The sequence below is a fragment of the Parasteatoda tepidariorum genome, chromosome 1 (assembly GCF_043381705.1).
Source record: "Parasteatoda tepidariorum isolate YZ-2023 chromosome 1, CAS_Ptep_4.0, whole genome shotgun sequence".
Lineage (NCBI taxonomy): Eukaryota > Metazoa > Arthropoda > Arachnida > Araneae > Theridiidae > Parasteatoda > Parasteatoda tepidariorum.
Window position 1 is genome coordinate 69190833 of NC_092204.1, and position 22904 is coordinate 69213736.

A 22904-nucleotide genomic window follows, 5' to 3' on the forward strand; every position below is an offset into this window, starting at 1 on the left:
ACTAGTTTATTACTACTACATCTACTATAATTTACTTTTTAAGCATTTTTATTAAGCTCAATTTATATTAATTTTAGTTTCCAGTCGAGAGCATTGGTTGTACTATTCTGAACCATCTTCTAGTCGTAGTTCGTGGGTGCAGCAGCTTTTGACATTGTTTCATGATAAATTGCAGTCGAAAGTAGAATTGAATGTGTCTTATGATAATACTAAAGAAAGTCCCAAACACTGCCCTCAAAAATCTTCTCCTTCAGCTGAAAATGTAAGTTACTAATCTTTGTTTAAAAATAGCTCTGATAATGATTCATCTAATAAAATACACTGAAGAGCAAAAAAACTGGTATACCTTCATAATATTGTTTTGGACTTCCACAGGCACTTAAAACATGGTGCGTAGCATTTTTAAAAAATGCTTAAAGGTGCTTATTTTTGATAATCATTTTTTAAAAGCCCTTGAAGTTGCTTCTTTCATTGGATGTTTTTAAAAAGTGCTTAATTTTCCCTTTTCAAAAATGAGATTTTTTTCTTTGCCATATCGATTTTCGCCACGTATTATACAAAAGCGTGCTTTTCACATTGTTCTATCAACGTTTTCACAATTCATTCAACAATCTATTTCGGTGTACCGTCGGTCCATAGCTCATGAAAGCGCCAATCATTTTACATGTGGATGAAATACTTGCCAGTCCGCATGTACGTCTACTGAGCTGGGTTCAGTAAGATTCAAGCACTCTCATGTACAACTCTGCTGCATTTTGCAAGATATTCTCAATTTCAGACTTCATTTTCCAACCTCTGAAATCGATCCGAAAAATATCTTGATCATTTTATAATGAAGAAAAAAGTTCTTTGTCAGAAACTAGTTATTTTATCATGATCATGAAAATTATTTCAAATTTTTTTTGTGTACATAGCACTTAAAAATATTTTTTGAGTGCTTGAAAAGTACTTAAAAGATGTTTATTTTTTGTTGAAAGATTTGGCTATGCACCCTGTAAAAGTGCCACAATAGAACATATTTGTCCCATGAATACCACAGGGGAGCCCACTTATCCATAGGTATGCAAAATGGTTGAGACCTTTTTTTAACGGCACTTTGCAAGATATTCTTAATATTGATATTAAGAATATCTTGCAAGATATTCTTTGATATTCTTAATAATGTCTGAGGAGTTAAGAGGTCAATGGAAGTGATTTAAATCAGTAGATTATCCCTGGAACCATCAGGTAACTACTCTCAATGAGTGAAGTGTCTCATTTCTGTGCTGTCATTTTTCAAGTATGAAAAAGTGCACAATGGGCATACATGGGTGCAGGTGATTTGGTAGTATACTTACATATTGTTAACTGTCAGAGTTGTGGACAAATCAGGGGGCCCATTTCAGAACAGTTACTCATGCAACGTACCATAAAGGTTCTCCTCCAGTTAGAAGTCTTTTCTGCACATGTGAAGTCCATGGATTCGACAGGTTTTCTATAAACTCCTACACATTTGCCTTCCAGAAATAATTGGGCATGATACTCAGGAGTCTAGTTAGGATTTTCAGTACTTGGGTAAAAAGGTAATTTTCAAGCCTTCATCAAATTAAAAAAAATTATTTAATATTAAAGAAATACTACATATTTCGAATGAATGTGAATCTAGTTGAGTCTGATTTAATATTTATTTTAAAGAGCAATTTTTCTTACTTCTGCCAATTTATCGATTACTTCTTTTCTACTTGAATAGCTTCTTAAGGCAGAGGATTAAGTCAAGCATTTGATTGAAAGCATGAGAAGGTCTCTATCTTTAGTGAACACACTAAATTAAACAAAATTAAACTCCTTAAAATGCAAATCAAGAAATAAAGAAAAATTAAAAGTTGTAGGTTTAAAAAGTCTTACAATATTTGTTAGAATACGTATATTTAAATTGATTTTTATAGGTAGTTTATTTTCCCAAACAGCTACCCCACTTTTCATCTGATCAGGCAATCTTTGTTGATGTCTCATTTTTAGCGATTTCAGGAAATTACATTTAAAGATTCTTGTTAGTCCTAGTTTGTTCTGTTCCCTAATTTTTTTTCTCCAGTTATAGCTATGTTGGAGATTTGATAGTTCCAAAATCATGGTTCACTCTTGAAATGGTTGTAAACAAAAGTTCACATATCATTGCTACCGCAGAGATACTACGAATCAGCTTTTCTACGCCAACTTGAACACAATGTTAAAACTTACTTAAATTTTAATAACATGCCATTGTTGCAACAGGAACCTACCTTATAATTCTGCTTAGTACTTGTTGTCCGATATAGGAGATGCTGACTGCATCACGCTATTGTAATTGGTGATGCCTCTGTTAATAGCCTATAATAGTTTTTATGGCTCTACAGTGTATAATGTAATTCTTCACTTTTAATAATCAGCTATAGTTACTTATATTACTTACAATTAAAGCTAATTATATTACTTACAATTTAAAATTTGTTGAGAATTTTCAAATATTTGAATACTTCATTAAAAGTAAGTTTTAATGTGATTCTGCTTGTTGTTCATAAAACATAAAATTTTTTATATTGAAATTTCTTTTATGCTAGTTGTCCTCTTTTGCAAAAAAATTAATGAAAAATTATATAAATTCAAAAATTTTTTTAACCAAAATATTTTTCTAATCTACTCTGGTTTCGACATGATAAGCAAGGAAACTATAAAAGTGCCAGTGATGTAAGTTATTCTGTTTACATTTTAGGAAAACTTTTATTACATCTTAGTATTTTACATATTGTGATAGGAACATGTTTTATACCTTATTGAAATTTTAATTTAAAAAAAAAATTAGGGACCATAATAAAAGTGAAGCAATCTAACTTTTTTAAAGAAAAAATAATTGTTTTCATGTGCAAACCTCTTTATATTCATACAAGAACTAGTCAAAAATAGTATATCCCAAACATGTTTTAAAATATTTTTTTTTAATTTTTGAAACTATATAATATTATAAAATTATATGAGATGTGTGAACAAAGAAAAATGTTAATTGAAAATAAAGCACTTGTTTTTATTTGTAAATTTACACTTTTTTAATTTTTTTTACATTGTGTTTTATGTTTTCTTGGCATAAGAAAACTGCATTTTAAAGAATTTCTAAGATAATAAACAAAAAATATTAAACTCTTTATAGAATTAATAATTTTTACAAATATTTAACGTAATTTTCTAAAGGTGCTGTACATATTTTGGTTTTTAATTAAATTATAGTGAATTTGGAAATGTCAGTAGTTTATGTATTCAACTTTTATATATTATTTTTTGTTTTGTTAATTTTTCGCAGATTGTGACTGATTCTCCTACTACTCCTGATGACAGACCATTGCTAACTCGTAAAGCAAGCACAATAAGTAATTCTTCAGGAACACTCACTCCTGATACATCTCGCCGCAGTATTGGAGGACTGAGTCGTAAATCTTCTTTACAATGGAACTATCGTTATCTTATGTCCAGTTGTTTTATACTTAGACTTGAAGACATAGTTGCATATAAAGTTTCCACATCTACTTCTTCTAGAAAGCATGCCATTGAAAAGTTTTTAATTTATAACAAGAGTGCTCACATGCCATCTGACATTAAAACAATCCATTTGGAACAAACTTCTTATTACCTACCTGGAGATTTTGATTTTTTTGGTAAACCACAGTTATTATTTATTGCAGACTCATAGTAATTTGTGAAATTTTTGCTTTTATTAATTTATTGAAATTAATTTAGTACGAGTTAATGATTTCTTCTGTTTTTAAAAGCTACATTATTTTTATTTTCCCTTTTAAAGGGTCTTTACAGAATTTTAATTTTTGTCATAAGCTTTTAAAAAGACTTATATTTATTTGATTTTTTGGAATTTTAGATTGAATGTAATTGGGTTAAGTTATATTAAAGCAAGGTTAATCTCTTCAACACAATATCACAAAAATTATTTGGATAATCTTTGTTGTTACATATCAGATAAATGTGATTAAGCATACTTTTTGGTTTAAGGGGGGACCCCACCCTGAGATGGTAAAATATTAACGTTTTTCTTGAATTTTTTTAAGTAATAGAGACAATGCAGAGACTCCCTGTTTTTTTATGTTATTTAGCTACAATTTAAGTCTATTTTAAAATTTTTTCTTTTACAAAATAATAAAAAATAAGTTGGTGGCAGCTTTGTGTGTGGCTGGTCATCAAAAAGTAGCACCTCACTGGCCTTGTGGATTTAGAAGTCCTGAAACATAGGAAAACGATTTTGTTTAGATTCTCTGAAACATAAAGACATTATCTAAAAAGTAGCATAGCGGTTTTTTGATATTCGCGAAATTACCAAAATGGCAGCAACTTTAAAAAAAAGTTAAGTTTTTCATTAAAGAAATATTTATTAAAATACTACTTTAAAATCGAAATATATTAAAATATCAAAAAAATTCTATGCTACTTTCTAAAGAATAAACTTTTACTTAATTTAAAATTAAGAACAGCTTATTTCGTTGTATAGATCATGAGAAAAATTTTATGCCAGGTCAAAAAACGCGTTTAAAGTTTTGACTTATGGTAGGGAAAACGTTTAATTTCATATATATATATATATAATGGTCAATAAATGAAATGCCTACAATAAGTTTCTTTACACAGTCAACAGAATGGATTAGACACATAAAGAATGTCGCCCCTCCTAATCTGGCCAAACGAGCCTTTCTACCTGCTTAGCGGCGGCTCTCTATTTTCCGGTATAACTTCCAAACGAAGTTAGGTACCGAGAAATCATTTTAGACAGACATTAGGAAGGGTACAAAGATTAGAAAAGTGCAATAAATTTTTTTTTCAAATTATTGAAATACACTATCTGGCCATTAATGACCGGACACCCCTCATTTCGGATACATGAGGTGCTAGTATCAAGTCAGTAGGGCGTAGGGCCGCCACCCGCCCGAATCACAGCTTTAACCGTTCTAGGAAGGCTATCCACTAGGTGTTGGCACACGGCAGTAGGTATTGCCCGCCATTCCTCCTGTAACATGGCAAAGAGTTGAGTGGTGGTTTTGGGGCGTTGTGGTCTGGCCCTCAACCGGCGCTCCAACTCATCCAAGAGATGCTCAATTGGATTGATGTCGGGACTTTGGGATGGCCAGTCAAACTCTTGCACCCCCATTTCATCAAACCAGTCCGTGATGGCATGTGCTTTATGAATGGCAGCGTTATCGTGTTGAAACACAAGCGGACCATTACCGAACTGTTGCCACAGGGTGGGAAGCGTGTCCAGGATGTCTCTATACCCTTCTGTGTTCAGGGTTCCACGCGCTAACACCAAGGGTCCAAGGCCAAACCATGAGAAACAGGACCACACCATAATTCCTCCACCACCGAACTTCACAGTGGGGACAATGCACTCCCGTAGGTGCCGTTATCCGGGCATTCGCCAGGTCTACACTCGTCCATCAGAGTTCCACACATGTAGCGTTACTCATCACTCCACATAGCGCTTTTCCATTGCTCTACTGTCCACTGGCGACATGCTCTGCACCACTGAAATCGATGGCGGGCGTTTGATGTAGAGATTTTTGGCTTGTGTGCTGCTGCTCGTCCATGGAATCCTTGTGCTATCAGCTCCCGACGAATGGTACGTGTACTGGCAACTCTGCCAGATGCAGCCCGTAAGTTGGTAACGACAGTGTCCAACGACATTTGTCGGTTTGCCTTCACTACACGTCGAAGAGATCGTCGATCCCTGTCTGACATTATTTTGGGCTTGCCGGATCGGGTCTGCGGTTTTATCACTCCCTCTCATTCCCATTTCAACACGACGTCACCAACTGTTGACCGTGGTATCTGAAACTTATCGGAGATGGCATGTATGGAATGACCAAATCGGTGGGCGCCTATGATCATGCCCCTTTCCGTCTCATTCAGCTCTCGATGTCCACTCATTTTCACTGTTAAGGCTCGTATGGCCGTTGCCTGCTTGCGAATGGTCCTTCCCCCACCACAGGTTCCGTATTTATTCCGCCAGGACGAGTCCACCTGCCGTTCAAGGGGTGTCCGGTCATTAATGGCTAGATAGTGTATTCAGGGTGTGGCTAGATAGTGTATTCAGGGTGGGCCCCCCCCTTAATCTACCAAACAAATTTACGATGACCAGTTATAATAGATTTCCGCAACTATATTCATGTTAATTCGCAACATGAATTGTGATATTTTTGCATTGTTAATGTCTTAAGACAATCGTAAAATCGTCTGTCTCCCATGAAAGCAATTAATATTTTTCAATGTTTGACAAAAGTATTGCTTAAAGACTTTGTTTTAAAAGCTTTACGCAATTACTATATAACTAAATTGAGTACAATTTTTAATGCTATTAAATTCTATTATTTATTAAATTCTGTTATTTGATAATTATTCCACATTCTACTTTCATGATTACACGGTAAACATATCTTGCCATTACACACTAAACATATTTTCTCATGGAGTAAAGTTTTGAGTTGCTCCAAACTCATTTATTTAACTGTAACGCTTGAATCATTCCACACCCTTTGACTTATTTGTTGTTACTCTTCTTGTTTTAGTTAGTTAATGAAAATTAATTTTTTATGTTTCAGTGCCTTCTCCTAACCTATTTTTACACATTGGTCCCTTAAAGTTATATTTGGATACTCCTACAATGCTGTGGATAAATGCTTTTTATCTGAATTTAGAAAAATGTTTGGTAGGTATTTGAATTCAGACAATGTTTTTTTGCCTTCAAATAAATTACTTTTCTAAATTATAACTACCTTAATTAAGCACTTGTTTAACTTTGAAGAACGACATTGAACACTGTTAAATTCTACAGTTGAGATAAACAATTTAAGATTCATGGTATTTAAAATCATTGTAAATAACCTGAAATAAAATCAGGGGAGACACCTCCTCTTTTACTTAATTTAACTTTCCTGTTTTTAGAGTGTCATTCAAACTTATTTATTCTTCAAAAAATTTTACAAAAATAGAGATTTTTGTTAGTCAGATATCCCGAATATGGTCAAACAAGTTACAAACAATTTCTCCCACTCCCCTTTCACAAGACATCCAACCATTAGTTCTAACCCTTACTAGATCTTAGATGTATCTTATAAAAAAAACTATTACTTGAAATCTTAGATAAGTAGTTGAATCCTTCCTTATACAGGGATATGATTCTTTCGCGAATTTCCGCTTTTTTTTTCAGATTTTTCCATTTTTTTCTGCTAATTTCTGCTGAAAATTTTTTTTGAACAAGTTAAAATATTTTATGAGGAATTAAATTTTCCGCGAAACGAAAGTATTGAAGTCCTCATTCCTCCCTCAAACATTGATTTTCGTATTTACCTGATTTAAAAGTTGAATGTTGCGATTCTTAATCAGGCGATTTAAATGTCGTACATTGCGATTCTTATTTACGAGATTTAAAAATCCAATATCGCAATTTGTAATTACGGGCTTTTAAAATCCTATGTAGCGATTCATATTCACGCGAGCTTAAATTCCAATGTCGTGGTTCGTTTTTGCAGTTGTAATATCAAACATCGATTTTCCTATTTATGCGTGCTTTAATTTAAAAATTAGACAGTGGGATTCGTATTCGCGCTATTTAAAAATTACGCATCGTGGTTCGTATTTACGTGATTAAAAAAATTGCGCATCATGATTTGTATTTTCGCATTTTTTAAATTCGATATAGAGTTTTATATTCACGTGATTTAAGAGCCTCATTTCGGGATTCATATTATCTTAATTTAAAATCATGCATGTGATTCATATTTATATGTTAATGCAATTTTGAAATTAATCATCGGGATTTATAATCACATGGTTTACAAGTTTAAAAATTGCACTTTTTTGTCAAATTTTTGTGTATACACTGAGTGGCCAAATTATTATGACCACCTCAGAGTTTTNTATTCATTCATTCTTGAATTTCCTCTTTTTTACTTTCCAACTACTCTCATCCCTGCTTATAGAAAAATATTTTACATGAAGCCTTATTAATGTAATTGAAATAATAGTTCTCAGGAAATCATATAATTTAAATTGGGGTTAAGGGGGTTATATATGCATTGAGGTACAGGATTGTTTGTGAAACATTATATTTTAGTAAGTTTTAATAGAAAGGTATCAGGCGGTGGATAGAATAAGTTAGAGCTTGCAAGAAGACTAACAATCAAATTATTGTATTTGTATTATTGTATTTTTAAATTATGGTGAAAGGAATTGAAAGTATACCATTGTGACACCAAAAAGTCTGTAGAATTTTCATGAAATTTTACTTTTTTTCTGTTTTAATTGCTTTTTTTTAATAAAATTTAATTAATCACAAAGAAGTACTTTTAATTTTATAAGAATAATAATAGTTAATGCTTTTCTAGAAATTCATTTTATTTGCTTTTTCCAGAATCATCATTACAACTTTTTAATTATAAATTTAAATTCTTTTGCACACTTTGCTTTTAATACATATAGTTCAAAAAATTATGCCTACTCTTCGCAGTTATAATTATTACAAGCTTTTTAGATTTGTTTTGTGTAATTGGTATAAATTCATTTCAGATGTCTTTAAAAATGGGAACAACAGAGACGCCATCATATGTTAATATTAGAGTAGAAGCACTTTTGCCACAGGTAATATATTGTGCTTATATTTTTTGCTAACCAAATTAAGAAAGCTTGTACAAATATAAAATTGTGAGTAGCTGCTTTCAACTGAAATTGTACTTTGATTTTTTCACTTTTTATTTCATTGATGATAACTTTAACGAGGACTAGTGTATCACTTTTTTGTGTCTTTTAACTTATATGTTAAAATATGATATGTTTTTTTTTAATTCAATAAAACTTATGTACCCTTTTTTTATTTATTTAATTTATTTAAACTATGTTGTATTTTCGAAAGGGAATATTATTTAATTTTGATTTTTACAACCACTTTGTTCTTATTGTATGTTTTCGAATTTGTTGTTTTTAACTTTTATTATTAAAAGTATATCTATTTATTTCTTAAACAACATAATGAGCATTTTTTTTTAATTTTCTAACTAAAACTTTGATATTTAGGTTGTCATTCCATCTGATGCTCATTCACCAACTCAACCAGATAGGCCTCGTACACTACAACTACAAGCATCTCGTGTAGTTGCGACTAATTGTCGTCTTGGTGACCACACTACTAAGAATGACCTAAAAGAATGTTTATATATTTTAAATTCAAAGGAAATTTTTTCAAACACTTCAAAATTTCCTTGGAGAAATGATAGGAAGCCATATTCTAATGTATTCTTTGAGCATGTGGAAGGTATGTGTTATTTTTTGTGTAGGTGTTTTTGGTGTATTACTTATGTTTTATAATTATTTTTAATAGTTTGTGAAAATTTTATTCTTGATTTTTTAACATTAATAAAATTTTTTGTCAACCTTTTATTATATTTTAAGCTTTTAGATAGCTAATGAAGTTTGATTTGGGATATGTATTGTTTTAATTGAATTGAAAAAATTTTTGAGCATGGGTGTCTATTATAGTGGGTTGGAAATTTTTTTTTTTTTAATTTCGGAGTGCTTTGTTATGAAAAGTTGTCTCTTGTAAAAAGAATAAAAATGATGTAAAATTTTTTAAATTCAGTTAATATCTTCCGTTTACGCATCATACTTAAAATTAATAAAAACTAGAATAAAATTACTCCTTTAAAAAATTTTTTTAAGTTGACTAACATTTTTTTAAAAAATGAACACAATATAGTATTTTATGCTTATTTGATATTTTGAATAACCTAAATAACTAACAGTCATTTCTTTGGGACAGATTGTCTTAATTTCAAGATCCTTCATACGTATAACCTAACGACTTGATTGACAACAGTTAACCTTCTCAGGGATGAGATTTTTCCGCTTTTTTCACTTTTATCTCTTAAATTTTAGCTTTTTTTTTTATCAAAAATTTAGATTTTTCTAAAAATTTCCCTTTTTTATAAGTATTCGGCTTTTTCAGAAAATTCAAACTACATAGCCACTGTTCTGCGATAGCTTGCGAGGTGTATAAAAATCAAACTTGGACAATTTTGGCTGTAAACAATTTATTTTGCGGGTGCGGAGATGCAAAAACCGAGCGTGTATGCTCTTTGGTTGTTTTACATTAACTGACTCTTGGCTGAGAACAATGACGCCAAGAAGCCAACGGGCGTAGCAACAGCCACCAATCCTTTCTCATTTTTACTTATTTTAGCTATTTTCTCCCCTTTTACTCGCAGCAGATAAGATTTTCCGAATTTTTTACCCGCCCTCCAGAGAGATCCGATTTTTGTAGTTCAAACGACGCTGTTTCTGACAAGTCTTTTAGAGGTCCCAAGCCTGAAATTTTATATCTCGATTCTTATTCACACGATTTTAATATCATTTATTTTTATTTTCACTAAATGTTGAGTATCAATGTAATCATTGATATAATAATAGATTAGTACACAATTGTATGTCAACACATTATTTATTACCTTAAACTGTCTGGAATTTATTGTTAAAGGCGTAAAATTTACTATCGTGGAAATTCAGCTTTTTTGCCTTTTGGCTAATCTCATCCCTGCCTTCTGGAATGGGACAAAGGAATAGGATCAAAATTCATGTCTTCTGGAAAATGTCCCAAAGTGATTGCATTTAGACTGTGCAAGAGACAAACCAAAGACCAAATTTCATTCTTTAAATCTTCGGATTGCTTTTAAATCAGTTGAAATTCTTGTGTTTTATTTAATTTACTCTTCATTAAATATCTAATTGACAAATAATCTCCCAATCTTTAACATTCATTGGCAAGTAGAGCTTGAAAAATATAACTATGATCTTATTTATTCAATGATTCGTTTTTAATAATTAAATAATAATTTTAACCATTTTAGTAAGAAATATGAATCTTTTTAGCTATAATGTTGTTGTTTTTTTTAATAATATTAAGTATTAAAATATTTTATTCAATGCTATGATTGGTAAATGTGGAAAAAAAGGAAAAAAAATCATGATTTTGGCCAACCTTGTTTATAATGCTTCCTAAAACTTATTAGTTGTCATTTAGTAATTTGATTGTGGCATAGAATTATAACTCTTTGTTTAAACTAATATTTTATTTTTACAAGATTGTGCAAGTTACTTTCTATGATCTTTTGCTTACATTTCTTGAAATTAAAATATCATTGCTGATCTTTTATTGCAAATTTCTAATTTTTCATTGAATTAATCTTTTAACGTACTGTTAATTTGTCTATTTTTTTAAAAATAAATTATTTTCAAATTCATCATTCTATTCCAATGTACTGAAATTTATTGTTTTCAATTAGTTGGCATTTAAAATACATTCTGTTACCTTATCTCATTCATTTGATGTAGGTAAAGAACATGGTACTTTGCCGATTAGTATATCAAAAGATATTTTAACAGAATCAACAGACATTTGGAGTATTTACTTAGATCCATTTTGGGCTGAGTTCACAGTGTGTGAGTCGGGCAGAATCAGACTTCAACCATTCATAGATCCTCTTCCTATTACAATTTGGTTTTACAGTTCTCAGAAACCTAAAGAAGTTTTAAGAAACTCATTGACTACAAATGGAGTGGAAAGTTCGAAACTTCATTTACCAAACCTTCAATCATATGTGTGCCAAAATAATATTAATATAAATTCAAGTGAAGAAACCAATCCTCCAATAATGAATGATAATTACAATAATAATGAACATGATGTTGATGAAGCAGACATTTATCTGTTGTTACATGTTGATTCCTTAGTCAATATTCAGCTGTCACATTTCCAATATTTATTTGTTCTTAGAGCTGCTGATATTCTTACTGACATGATGGAGCATTTGGAAATTGATACTAATATTATCATCAAAAATAAACCTGTCTTATCCCTGTGTACATCGGTTTGGTTGCCACAAGTTGAACTGTCATTAGTATTAAGGAACTTGAATCAGATGTCTGCAACATCAGATTCGGTAGATTTAGCATCACTACAAGAAGATTGCTCAAGTGCAAGTGATATCCCGCATAATTACGGAAAGAAAATCTTACAGTCGAAAAGCTCTTTTTCTATTGGGGACTACGATAATCCTTCGAAGAGGTCTAATCAAGAAACTCTTTGCTCTGGTCTTTTGGAGGACTGTTGCATGGAGAATGGACTACCAAAATCTTGTAGTGATTCCTTGCTCAACTGTCACTCATCAGGCTCATCACAAGGTCTAGATACACCTATTCAAGAAATCCAACCATCTGCTGCAACAGAAACATTTCAGAAAGGGTTTCAGAGTGGAACGTCCGCCATGAAACGAGGATTGTGCTCTCTGGTTGCAAGCATTGATTCTGCCCTGACGAAGAGTGATGCTTACTCATCGACTGATGTTGAAAACTCTTCCTTTCCGGATGATGATGCAATATCTATCAAAAGTGATTTGTCCTCTGATTTAGATCAGTTTGTTTTAGTAAATCAGGATGGCTCTTTGGATGATGAATTCTTTCAGCATGCTAGACCTGAGATAGGAGTTGATGTTGCGAGCAGAATGAAAGAAGGCTCCATTATAAGCAATTATACACTTAACAGTGAAAAGAAAAAGGAAATGGTAATTTTTTTTATGATATCTAAATTTCTATGTATGTAATTGCTGTAGGGATTAAACAACATGGAAGTTGTGTCATAATTTTTCTGGTTGCATAATTTTTTAATTTCATTTTGGCTGTTTGAAAACAACCATACGACATGAGAATTAGAGTCTAGACAAACAATTCAGAAAAGTAGTTGTGATTAAAACAGTTAAATATGTGATTTAAATTTGTAAAATCAAAATTTTATAAACTATTACATGAGTAATTAAGATTTATTATTATTTTATATTGAAGAGCTGTCAAGCAATTTAACATAATATTCTATTTTTCGAAATTCTTTTTTTTTTTTTATGTTTTAAAACAGTCTTTTTCCAAACTTTTTTGACCTTGCTTCAGCCAAATTTACTGATGTCTCTCTATTCAATTTATAAAATATGCATGCTTTTTAACATATTTTAAAAAGTCTCTAAAATGGGTCAAAATTACTGCTTGTTTAGAATATACAGAAACTTATATCTTTTCAATCAAACAAATTAATTTCCTCTTGCCTATCAAATACCTCCTCTTTAGGATCTATGTTAGGAATGTTATCAAAAATATTTGTTGACTTAAAATGTGATAAACAAAAATAATGAACTTGTTTTTAAGTTTGCACAGTTACCTTAAATTTTACAGCATTTGTTACTATCTTTTTTTTTTTCAAGAACTTTAGGCAATTTCTTATCAAATAATATCCAATATTGTTATAGACACATGTTTCTAAACTGAAAGAAAAATAGTTTTAAAAAATTTTAACTTTCTTTTTTTCTTCTTAAAGGATAAAATAGCAATGGTTACATAACAACAGTTACATAACAACAGTAGTCGAAAGTTGACACTCTCTTATGAATGTTAACCTTCACTTAGTCACTTTTTTTTCAAGAACTTACTTCACACTTATAATGGCCAATGTCAACATTCAGCATTCATTCATTGTTTATAGCGAATAAAAACCATTTTTGTTATCATAATTTGTCATTATCTCTGATAAGTTATGGCATTTAGCATACGCTGATGATGACTGTTTAATAAAAAAATATTTTTGTTACTTTAAGACAAAGGTGTAATTTTTTAAAATATTCTGTTTCTATATATTATATATTTTCTATATATTAATTATATTATGATATATGTCAAAATCGAAAGAAGCTAGCATAACTGAAATACATAAGTAAACTGTTGAACCTAAAGTAAGCAATAGATATTAAATCAGGAAAGATTATATAAGAGGTAAAATAATTTAACATAAATCATGTGATGGTAACGATATTTTTGAAATGTTATCTTCAGATATCTTTTTTCAGTTATCATACATCTTCAGCTATCTTTTTTCAGTTACTATATATCTTCAGATATCTTTTTTCAGTTATCTTACATCTTCAGATATCTTTTTTGTTAAAATATATTTTTTCCAACATATCAGCTTACGAAAAAATTTATTATAGGTTTCAATTACAACATTCAAGTTCGGCAAAGTTGGGTGTATTTTCCATTCAAAATTAGCTACTAGTATTTTATTGCATTGTGATCAGATTGAGACGAAGGAAGAATCTGCAATATCATGGGAAAATTTCCAGAACTATTTTTCCACAAGTAATTTTCATAATTATTAGTTGAAATTGTACTGTGTTAACATATTTTTTTCTCACCTTGAATCGTTAAACTTGTGCTCATTTTTTCCCCTTTTGATTATTATTGATAACTATACTTTATGATAGATAGAATGCTTTCACTTTACTAGCTAGTAAAATTAGACTTTTCTGTATAAATGTTATTTATACAAAACTTCAATTTGCTCTTTAAATTATTAAATTTAAGAAGAGAAACATAACTCAAATTTTGTCCTTTTTGAAGTTAAGATTTAGACTTATTTTCACTTTATGAGATTTTGACTTCTGATCAACTTCAAAATGTGTGGCATAATTTTAAATAATGACTTTTGTTGGAAATGTTTATGTCTCATTATTTTTCATTTTATTAATATAACTATTTTTATTTATTTATTCTTAAAAGTTGAACTTAGATGTTTTTTATGAGAAATTAATTAACATTGTAATAAATAAAGGCAAATTTCTAAGGATGCGTTTTTGTCTAAAATATCTTTATACCTAATGTTAGTATGTAAAAATAATTATTTATAAAAAAAAACCTTAAGCTGTATAATAAATTTATAGTGAAATTAAAATGCTTGACTGTTCTACATGTGATGTTGGAATTCTCTGACAGCATTATAAATTCTTTCCAATAACTTATTTTCTGGGAATTTTGTGCTTTGTGAATTAAGTACTACAAATTGAAAGAGAGATGTATTTACATCAAGTCATATAGTGCTTATTTTCATTTTTTTATTATTATTATTTTGCAATTATACTCCAATTGATCATGGTAAACTATAATAGGATCATGGTAAACTATAATAGATTAGCATTAATTATTGCTTAAATTTTAAAATAAATTTTTATATATATATTATTCATATTTTACAGTAATGTAATTCAGCTCACTTACTGAATTAAGTTCATCCTAAAGTGGATGCCACTTTTTAAGGTTAAACTACACTTTTTTTAAAGTTTCTGCTTCAAGATGTTTTTAAAAAAAATTGTAGAAATATTTTATTTAATGAAATTTAAACGCTCTCAAGCTCATTCAATTTAATTTAGCATCGCTACTAGATTAAGCAAGAAATTTTAAAAAAAAAATGGTTGGTTTGATGTTAAAAGGCATATATAAAACCTCATTATTACCAGCAATATTTTCTATGAGAAATTTACCCTTAAATTCTCAAATATTATTTTATTGAAGCTGTTAATAATAAAATTATTCAACTATTTATGATAATTTTATTCTCTTCAAAAAGGGTTAAAATCACCTTTTTTTTCCCCCTTTCTTAGTTCCAATTTAATCTCAAATTGTAAATGGAAAAGTGTAAAAAAATAGCTATGTGAAGTTCATTCATTAAACCTTGAATCACAAAATTGCACTAGTTTACTAAAGATGTTACTGCACAAACCGTTCAGTAGAATCACTCCCTACCTACTTTTCTTGCATTTGTGTCTATGTTTCTTATTAAATGATTTTAAAACGCAAAATCTGATAAAAACACCACCATCCTCGTATTAAGACACAGAGTCTGCAGAGAAGTTGCTAACTTTTCTGGAATCAATAGGTGGTAATACTGAGCCTGATCTGTTGATGGTTAAACATTTACTGAGATTCAAACTGAAAAAAAGAAAATGTGTACATGTTACAATCATTTTAAATTAAATATTATAAAAATTAAGTTATTTTTTAAGTATTTTCTCATTCTTTTTTGTACATTGTAGTTTATTTTAATAATTTTGGCTGACTCAGATTTAATGTCAGTCTCTACATTCTGAGACATAAATGAGTTTATCTCTATTTCTAATTAATTATTATTATTATTTTTTTAAAGGAGCTAGAGCATGGAAAAATGAAAAGGACGTTATTCTCAGAGATTGTGAATTCAGTATGAGACTTGATAAAGATTACATGCAAGAAAAAGACAACTCTCAACTCGGAGCTGGGTTTCTAAGTGTTCTTGCTAGCAATTTATACCTTCAGTTACAAATGAATAATATATCTGGTCTTGTGGAATTTTTCGAAGATGAAATTGTTGCAAAACCTATGCCATCTAAAATAATATTAGATAACCTGCAAGTACAATTACAGGTTTGTGTATAAATTTTACCCTTTTCTTTTATATTTTAACAAAAAAATTATTTGCAACAAAAGTCTATTTTTTTGTATGTTTTGTGCATTTAAACCAATCTTTGTTACCAGTTTCATGAATACTGTTAGATGTTAATAATAAGTGATGAAGAATATCTCCCTTTGAAAATCACCAAAGAAAGATTTTAAGTATTCTTTTAAGTACTCTTTGTTAAGTATTCTTTTTAACTTAGTGTAAAAAGCTTTTCATAGATGGTATTATTATTTTTTTTGCCAGTTTTATTTCTTATACGATTCAGCTAAAGGTTTCACATATTGCTTCAATGCTAGTAGATTTAATTTAATTTTGGCATGTTTTTCTCTTTCTTTCATATTATCATTATTTTTAAAGTCTCATTGCTTCAGCTGATTACTATGAGCAAATGCTTGTTATGGGATAAAGATATTTATGACACCATAAAATGTTACTTTAGTTACAATTGTTAATTTAGCAATCAATTCAGAGTTATTTTCTCGTTTAACTCCTTTTATGTAATTTGCGCATTATTTTATGGATTAAATAAACTTTCTGATTTTTAAGTTTTTATTTTGCATACATTAATTCTATAATTAATAATTCCCCATTTTACTTTCATATCATTTTTAAATTCTAATTTAATACATTATTTTTTAACATTTTTAATTTTATTCTGAAATGTTTCCTTTTTGGTGGGAATCCAAAGTATATAAAATGTGTTATTTCACCACTATTTCCTTTAATAATAATAATAATAAAAACATTTTCAGGTAATTTAATTTTTAAAAAAACTATTTTCAAATTAGTTTTTTTTTGCAGTGCAATCAGAAAATGTCTTACATTTATGTGAACACTTATTACATTATGTGTGGTTTATTTAATTCTATCTACACATTTTAAGAAACTTAAATGTTTTCTAAAAGTATACGTAACTTATTATATCTTTTAAAGTATTTTCAATTATTTTAATTAAAAAAATAATCTTTTCTTATTAAAATTTTTTTAATCCGTATGAGGAGAATGTCTTATAGTAACATTTTAGAAAACTTAAATTTTTATTGAGATCCTGAGATTTTTTTTATTTTTAAGAAATTAATATATCTTTAAAGGAGTTGCATCAAATTAACGGAGTGATAAATTCTTTACATTAAAACTTTAATAAACTATGAAGATTTGTAGATTTGTTACAATTTATAATAAGTTATATTTGATTATTATTTAGATTCATAACATTTTAACTTATTATCTAAAATATGCAAGCATTTATTTTTTTTTAACTTGATGCATAAAATGTTTTGTTAATTTTCCTATTTTAATGTATGAACTTTTTTAACTATCTGAACATTAATTACTGCATTACTGCTCAATGTTTGGAGGGTTAAAACTAATAGTTTTATTTCAAAGTAATGCTCATTATATTTAACTCATTCTTATGAATAAAAATAGTCAAAAGGCTTCACTACTTCCAATTACTATGTATTTCTTCAGCTGCTTTGGTATTTTTTTTTATAAAATCTCATAAAAGTACTAAGTTTAACAGAAAAGTGTAAAAAGTTTTTTATGGCTGTTTCACCAATTTTCTCTTTCTTTATTCAACTAATCTAGTATTTATTTTTGTCAACCTATTCTCTATAAATTGTAAGCTCACTAAAATGCTTCTCTAAAGTTTTTGATATTGAAATTTCATTCATTATGATTGTCATACATTATACTTATATAACAAAAACAAAATTTTTTTTTGATTTTTGAAAACAGGACAATAGAGCCCAAATTCTGACAATTGCTATTGTTATATTTGTTTTTGAAAGCTCTTTTACAAACATTTTTAAGTTTCATTTTTTGAATAATAACCCTAAATTTTATTCCCACTGTTTGAACTTAATAATTATTTTTATTTATTGAGTTACTTGTTGTTAGGGGCAGAGAAATATTTATCTAGATATTAGGTAAAAAATTCTTCAAAAATTGATGATAGATTAAAGTATATTGTTTATGATAGTGAAATTGTTAAAGTATTTTATTTTTTCCGAATGAAATTTTAATGAATTTTTTCCTACTCTTCCTTTTAAGAAATTTTTGTTTGTAATGCCGGACTGAAAAATAAAGTTTTCTTTGTAATAATAACTGTTAATATCTTCTGTATGAACACTTAGAATACACCTTTAATATATATTTTTTTAAACTATCACCAAAGTATTTGTGTTGATTGTTGTTTAACATTTTATTTGTTGAAAAAATTATCATTATTATGTCTTGTTCCATCCATAGGAAGAGCAACCTCCTTCTGGTTTAGTCTCTCCTAATGCAGCTCCTTTGAACATAAGCTTGCCTGGTTGCATTATTGAGAGAACTTTAGATGGAACTTTAAGTGTACTTCCTTTGCCTCCAGGTATATTTTGTATTTTTCTGCTTTTTTTTCATAAGCACTATCTAGTCTTACTTTACAAGAGGAAAAATTAAATATAGATTTATTTAATAATATTTTGTATTTTGCCAAATTTTGCCTGAGTACTTTAATTTATATTAATCCATGAATGACTAGTGGACATTTTTTTTGTGTGAATATTTTGTGTATTTGTATTGAATGTTAGGAAATCAACTCAAAAATTATTTTTAAAAAATTTGCTTTGAAATTTAATTATTTATTTTTGTTTTATTTAAAAAAAGGTGAGAAATTTGAAAAAGAATATAAAATGATGCAAAACTTTAACAAAAACTTCCTAGGAATTGTATTTTACTTGCACTTAATATTATATTTCCAAAGCAAATCATTCAAATCTATTAAGTTGGCTTTCAAATTATTTTAGATAATCTCGTTGTTCTAATCAAATTATTGCTCAAACAACATTTTAAGCGCCGAAATATTTCAAATAGTTTTTTCCCCCCTTTATAAAGCATGTTCTCATTTTATTTATTAAATAGAGTACTGTGAAACTCAAGAAATATTAATAAGTGTTATAATAATATTAATAAGTAACTCTCTTACTCTTTAATAATGAAAGTAAATAGGAAATAACAGTCGATCTATTTCAGGAGCTTAAAACAGACTTCCATTTTCAAGACTTTCCAGATTTTAAAGAGCAGATACAAAAATGATATTTTTCCAGTCTTGGCTACTGTGGTTTTCCTAATTTTGTATCTTAAATTTATTTTTTCATTTTTCATTGGCAACTTTACGTTTTGTGTTTCGAAAAACCACTTTTGTTTCTTCTCATTCACGCCTAGCAAGTCTTGTAAATGGGAACCTGTTTTTAAGCACTTGAAACCTGTCAACTGTTATTTCATATTTACTTATTTTTGATGCAAATGAAGCTTTTAATCAAATTATTAAAGGTGTGGTTTGCTGTATACAGAAATTGTAGAAGATTAAACAAAAAACAAGAACTAATTTACCATTAAAAATTTAAGCAAAAACATTTATTCCGACTTCTTCAAACTATACCTTTAATTTAGAAACTAAATAAATACTTAATAGTTTTTTTTAATTAGCAAACATTTAAACATTTGCAAAATATTTTATTTTTTTTATTCGAAATTATTGTTTTTTTTATCGTTTTAATTAGAATGAAGTACCAAAATTGTTTTAAAAATTTATGTTTGGTTCCTTAAAGTAGAATATCTTGTATTGTAATGTGTCTAAAAAAATATAATTTGTTGAGAGGTAACATAATATTTTAAGCTTATCAATAATCAAATAAAAATATTTTAAACAATAAATATAATACCCTGTTAATATTTAATCTGTTTTTAAATGAAGATTTGTTTCAAAAAATATTTTGATGTTTCTTGCACTTTTAGTTTACCAGCTGTATTTCTATTCATATAAGTGTGTTTATTATTATTACAGTTTAATTTTTTTAAAAAAAAGATAATGTTTTTTGTTTCATAAATGGTTTTTAAGAATCATTTTTCAAAATTTTATCCACAATTTAAAATTAGTTTTTAAAAAAATAAGTGCAATTTGCTTTTTTAACACAATTTTAATTGAACAAATGTTGCAGACGCATTTGTTTTCATTTATGAATTTTTCTTTTTGTTTTATTTTTGAAAAGTAAAAAGTAAAGCATTTCCACAACAACCTGTTGTGAGAATGCTTTACCATGAATGGTTAAGGCTCCGAAGATGGTACCCATTGATCTGAAGCTGGGTAGGACTAAAGCATCCACGGAGGATCAAACCCCAGTTTTTCACAATCACAGTCCAGTACCATAATCACTACATACACTGCTAATCGTTACTACTGCAATATTTGCTTTTAAGAGTCGATGAAAATAATATTTTTAATTGTTTGTAAAGTACTTAAACTTCATTTCATATTTAATTGCAAATTCTTTATTTAAAGATAAAAATGTAGTGAATTATCTATAAACTGCAAATATTTGTTTTCTGGGAAGTTTCTAATTCTAACTGTTATTTGTACTCAATTTTCAAAAATCAATTTTCAAATACGTCTCAAATGATGTTCTCATCAAATAACTTTATTTTTTTCTCTTATAAATTATTAAGAATGTGTTTCAATGAAATTGTAAATTATATTTGACTAAACCCTTTTTATTTGCAGGATATGTTCAAAAGAATTTAGGCGATCTCTTGAATCATAGCATTCCTCATAAAATCCTTTCGAAACAACCTAATGTTAATCATACTGAATCATGTGGCAATGGTGAGAGTTTAGAGGCTTTTGTCTGTGATACATCCAGTAACGAACTACTGTCCGTTGCTAGATTACTTCAAGATAACAAAGAACTTCGATCGAAATTAAATCTTATGAAAAATTTAGAACAAGAAAATGACATTCTGAGACAAGAACTGAGCATGCTACGCAGTACTGTAAGTGATGATAAATTAAAACAACTCCTTGAATCACGCAGAGAGATAAGGAGGCTTGAGCATGAAAACAACACATTGCAGGAAACTTTAAAGCTATTACAAACTGAAGTTACGAAATTAAAAATTGAAAAACAAAGAAATAAATATCTATAAGAAAATTTATTTATCTGTTTGCCTATTGATATCTGTACTTCTTTAGTCGTCAATGTCCGCTTATTATGAAAGAAATGGCAGCCATATTTTTGATGGATGTATGAGCTATGTGTGATGAAAATATTTAAAGTTAAAATGTTTCATGTAATAAATTGTAGTCATATGTTGATAATGATGAATTTTCTAAAAAGTGTTACATTTGATTTCCTTTTTTGTTTCATATATGTTTTATTCAGTTTTGTTTAAAAGTTTTTTTTTTTCTCTAAATATCATGTAAGCATTTTTGTGTTTTAAAAGAGTTGACTCCCTTTTCCACTCTTGTTAGAAAAAGTTAGCAAGTCTACCCTTTGCATACTTTTCTGTATGTTAAAAAAAAAAAAACATTCTAAGGAATACTTTCTTTTAATTATCCAGCCTAAATCAAAGTAATTTTTGTCAATTGACTTAAATTGTGACAGTTAAATTGTGTTGTTTCTTTGTTTATTATATAGGTTTTTCATTATTTTAATACATGCTGTTTTAAAGTTTAGCAATAATTAAAGATTTATATTATTTTAGAGCTAGAGAATATTATAGCATTATAAAGAATCAGGGTAATAAATGCTCATATTTTGTTTTGTTATTTTATTTTTATTATTATTTTGTAATTAGTCCATATACTTAATTTTGTTTATTATAATTATCTATAGTGAAGATTGGTAGAAAAAAAATGGGTTTTTGAATATATTGATCTAAAGATGCTGTACACTATGTACTCTTAACTCTTTCCTACAACACTTTTTGTAATTGTAATTTTTTCATTCAGTTTTGAATGTCTTTGAAAATAAAAATTATCATCTCTTATATTAGTGTTAAAGGTTGTGTTTTAAACATTTCTCCTTTTGATGATTTTTAGTTCTTTAATAAAAACAGCTTCAACATATTCCTTCTTTTAAGCAAAAATTATCAAGTTTCAAATCACCTCCCATGGTTTCAATGCTTACATAATATTTGAAATCCTTTAATACAGTTAACTCCCAAGTATCAAGGGACACTAGTGTGTATTATAAGTTGCATAGAACAAACCTTAATTAAAGAAATAAAATTGTTTCCATGAAAAGGTAAGGATATTTTTATGGGCAAATACTGATAAAGAAAGAAAATATCAAAATATGGTGCTTATTAAAAAATGTTTTATTAGTTTATATAATAAAAGAAGAGGAAAGTCATAAGAGCCAAAAGTTACCACATATTCATTAGAAGATATTCTGTAAGTAATGTTACTTATTAGTGGTAATAGTTTATTTTTCGAAAGTTTACTTTTAAACTAATTCTAAATATTGTTAAATAGTCTATAATACTTATTACTATGATAATACAATCACTATTTTATATCTCTAATCACTATTGATACATTATTATCCATTCTTATTCATGACAAACATGGTTTTATATTATTTATTGGCAGCTGAGTATCATCTGACAATGATTATGCTTAAAGAGAAAGTTATAGCATTAAAATTTCTTTTCAAGTTAATTTATTTAGTTTAAAAAATTTGGTTTACTTAAAGAGTAAGATTTACCTAATTTTTTCAAAATT

General features: G+C 28.4%; 1 protein-coding gene across 2 annotated transcripts in view; it reads left to right on the plus strand.

The window, feature by feature from the left end:
* LOC107438982 (bridge-like lipid transfer protein family member 3B) overlaps positions 1 to 22674 on the plus strand; it is a 41981-nt gene extending 19307 nt beyond the window's left edge. For both annotated transcript variants that reach the window (XM_043038646.1, XM_071181815.1), the window contains exons 10-19: positions 78 to 262; positions 3311 to 3662; positions 6606 to 6712; positions 8572 to 8643; positions 9076 to 9313; positions 11386 to 12614; positions 14082 to 14229; positions 16070 to 16326; positions 18611 to 18731; positions 20904 to 22674. In XM_043038646.1, the coding sequence (XP_042894580.1) occupies positions 78 to 262; positions 3311 to 3662; positions 6606 to 6712; positions 8572 to 8643; positions 9076 to 9313; positions 11386 to 12614; positions 14082 to 14229; positions 16070 to 16326; positions 18611 to 18731; positions 20904 to 21325 (3131 nt within the window). In that variant the 3' untranslated portion in view covers positions 21326 to 22674. The remainder of the gene's footprint in view (positions 1 to 77; positions 263 to 3310; positions 3663 to 6605; positions 6713 to 8571; positions 8644 to 9075; positions 9314 to 11385; positions 12615 to 14081; positions 14230 to 16069; positions 16327 to 18610; positions 18732 to 20903) is intronic.
* Positions 22675 to 22904: the final 230 nt, after the last annotated feature.